Source organism: Marmota marmota, unplaced genomic scaffold, assembly GCF_001458135.2.
Source record: "Marmota marmota marmota unplaced genomic scaffold, marMar, whole genome shotgun sequence".
In the NCBI taxonomy this organism is placed as follows: domain Eukaryota; kingdom Metazoa; phylum Chordata; class Mammalia; order Rodentia; family Sciuridae; genus Marmota; species Marmota marmota.
Window position 1 is genome coordinate 56328416 of NW_026000037.1, and position 3497 is coordinate 56331912.

The 3497-nt window shown below is 30.8% G+C and overlaps 1 protein-coding gene across 4 annotated transcripts in view; it reads left to right on the forward strand.

Annotated features, from left to right (window-relative positions):
- Positions 1–2160, forward strand: part of Bbs5 (Bardet-Biedl syndrome 5) — a 19182-nt gene extending 17022 nt beyond the window's left edge. For all 4 annotated transcript variants that reach the window (XM_015479285.2, XM_015479288.2, XM_048812432.1 and 1 more), the window contains 3 exons: positions 629–712; positions 1581–1604; positions 1756–2160. In XM_015479285.2, the coding sequence (XP_015334771.1) occupies positions 629–712; positions 1581–1604; positions 1756–1857 (210 nt within the window). In that variant the 3' untranslated portion in view covers positions 1858–2160. The remainder of the gene's footprint in view (positions 1–628; positions 713–1580; positions 1605–1755) is intronic.
- Positions 2161–3497: the final 1337 nt, after the last annotated feature.

A 3497-nucleotide genomic window follows, 5' to 3' on the forward strand; every position in this document is an offset into this window, starting at 1 on the left:
AAAAAAAAAAAAAAAAAAAAGAAGAAGAAGAAGAGAAAAGAAAAAGTGAGAGTTTTTTTCTTTTTTTTTTTCCTGTTCCTTCTTTCTTTCCTTCCGCCCCCCTCCCCCATCTACACTTACCATCCCACAAAGCCCTGTGATTGAACACAGGGCTCTGTGCATTGGTAGGCAAGCACTTCACCACTGAGCTATGTCCCTGGCCCTGAGAGTTTTCCCTTTAAGAATCCCCCCTAAGGACTGGGGCCTTAGCTCAGTGGCAGAGCGCTTGCCTAGCATGCCTAGCATGCTTGAGGCACTGGGTTTGATCCTCAGAACCACGTAAAAATAAACAAATAAAATCCATCTACCACTATTAAAAAAAAAAAAAAAAAGGAATTCCCCCTAAGCATACAAATTTGTGTAAATCCCACTCTGGAACTTTTTGATGATGTTGACTAAATATTTAAAAGCTTAGGTTTAACTATTTTATTACTTAAGTTAGTATTAACAACAGAAGAATGTAAGACTCAATCAGTTATAATTGTTATCTTTTTACAAGCATTTATGGCTCTCAAAGTACATTTTTCTAAAATGATTTAATTAATATTGTTTCTGATGCATTTGACAATTGTTGATTTTTTTTTTTTAGCCACAGCCCCTTGAAGCTCTGACAGTTGAACAGATTCAAGATGATGTAGAAATAGATGCTGATGATCACACGGATGCTTTTGTGGTGAGCGTCTGAAAGGAGAACTATTAAATTTCTTATGATTTGTATCTTAGTCATATTTAATTAAATAATGTTGTGTGTAAAACACTGTAGAACTCGAGCCTTTTGACATGAGTTTGAGGATAACTTTTTTTAGGTGAGGGAATTTCTTTTTGTTACAGTACTTTTAAATTACCAAAGCAGGAAATAGTTTTGAGAATAGTATTCAGAGGATTTTAGACATGTGAAAAGCTTCTTCGTACTTTAGTATGAAAGAATGTTAAATATTATAGTTAATTAAATTAATTTAAAATCTATGCTGTTCATAGTTAATTTTTATGAGATGCTTCCCTTAATTTATATTAATTTTAGGAAAGCATATGTATTTGAAGAATAAGCTTTCCTATTCTGAATTGGTATTAGTTAACTAATAGACAATATAATAATAACGCTTTCTCCATACTGTGGTCTATGAGTCTGACCAGAATACCTCTCTGGTAACAAATATTTTCACATGCATTTGCTGACACATTGAAGTATTGATTGCTTTGTTTTGTTTTGCCACCATCTTCTACCAAAAGTAAAGAAGAAATGTTATAGCTCTTATGTTATTCTTTTTATCTCCCTTCTACTTGGCAATGCTAATTATACATTAATTACAAAGCACATTTGTTTATAAAACTTAAAGCATAACTCTTATAGACATTAATATTGATTGACAGGAGAAATAAATTTTGAGGCCAGGATTATAGAGAAGAGAAAATCATTATTATACAATAACAATGTATGTAATACATTTAGTTACAAAATCATTCTGCAAACTAATTGCCTATTCCTTAGCCCACTGATCTATTTTATGTCATATTGACATGTAATTTTCTTTATCTTTTAGGCTTATTTTGCTGATGGCAATAAGGTAAGAAAATTTTAGCTATAGTATATTTTTTGAAGTTTCTATATTCCAACATTTAGCATTCACAAACTTATGTGAAACCTATTTTTTGTTTTTTTCCTCTTCCTTGCCCACCTTCTCTATTCCCCATCTTACCCTCTTACCTCCCAAAAAGCAACAGGATCGTGAACCTGTATTTTCAGAAGAACTGGGGCTTGCAATAGAGAAATTGAAGGATGGATTCACACTACAGGGACTTTGGGAAGTAATGAGTTGATCTTGAGTTGAGCTGGATTTCTATTTAAAGATATCTCAAGATTACAGATACTAGTCGCCTACTATAAGGCATGGAATAGTTTTTATATTTACAGCTTTTATATTTAAAGCTTTTAAGAGAGTTTTTTAATGATTAAGAAAAAATATTTGTAGAAAACTCTGTTTTCTAAAAATTATATCTAAAATTGTAATTGAAATGTATCTAGCTTGTAAAATGTTTATTTTGTATCTAATACTTGTATAAGTTTCCAGATTTTAAATAACTGTATTATGTTGGGTTTAATAAAGAATTTATGCAGCACCATTTAATGTTTTGAAAGTATTATTTTAAAAAATAAGTATTCTTATGAAATAATCAAAAAATTCCTTTTAATTATAAAAATCTACTTTAAATGTATTATCACATAACTCCAAATGTAAGCCAACTCTAATACAAATTACAAACTTTGAACATGTCATTTTTAGGGGATCATTTTTGTAAAAACTAAAAAACAATTATAACTGTGGTGTACCTCAATCTCTCTGTAAATGTTTTGTATGCTAGTTTATAGATAATTTCAATATAGTTTTGGCAAGAGTAGATTGTTCTTGTAAGGAAATAGTTTTGTCCACTTAAGGACTTTTTTCTCACTTTGATTCATTGAAATGTTTTTTGAGTTTTAAAAAATAATCTATTATTTTTCTGATTTCTTGGTTAGGTATAATTTGGTGACCTCTCTGGCACCATTCAGTGTTCTTGGCTACTATTTCAGTTTAAAAAACATTGTACAGAACCTTTGTCAAATAATTGAAATTAGCCAAAGTAGTCCTCTTTCCCTAATGGGAAAGGAATGAGTATATAAAAACATTTACAATAAGATGCAACTATGTGTCCAAATATTGACAGACACAGGACGACATAGTGCTAACCTGAGTTTATTAAAAATCAATGAACAAAAACTTCAAGGGAAAAGATTTCCACATTTTTAAGAAATGTTATAATAACCTATATTAGGGAGTCACAAATAAAATACCACCATAAATATTATTTAAATACTACTTTTTAAGCAAAAGAGGCTTTATAAAATTGCCAGCTACTAAGGAATTATCTCAAATGTCATATCAAGGAGTTTGCATCTGACTCACTAATCTTTTCAAATGTTAGGTGTTACGTGTAGGGAGAAATAAATGAGTCATTTATTGTTTAAACAAGGGAGCAGCTGTTGGTTTTTTTCTAGTGTGTTAAAACCTTTAGTGACATCTATAAATGGAAAAAGAATCAATGAGCTCTTCTTTCAGCTGTTGTTTTAGCAGCTGACAGTATCATTGACTTCACTGTGATGTAAAATAAAAGAAAAAAGCCTTTACTCATGAATAGAAACCTTGAAGATTAAAAATACATAATTCTCTGATCTGGGGGCATTCATCATTCAACAAATATTTATGGAGCACCCATAAGGCCTAGAGACTATAGCATTGAACAGCACAGAATGAACAAAACCTGTCTTCATGGGGCTTCTGTTCTTTGGGGCACATTTAAGAATACCAACTTTTGAAATTATAGTATTTCTAAAGCTCTGCTGAGTTCAGATTATGATTATGTAATAAAGTGTTTTGTGAAGAAGTATATACCATCTATGTATGGGCAAAGGTTCAATTGTT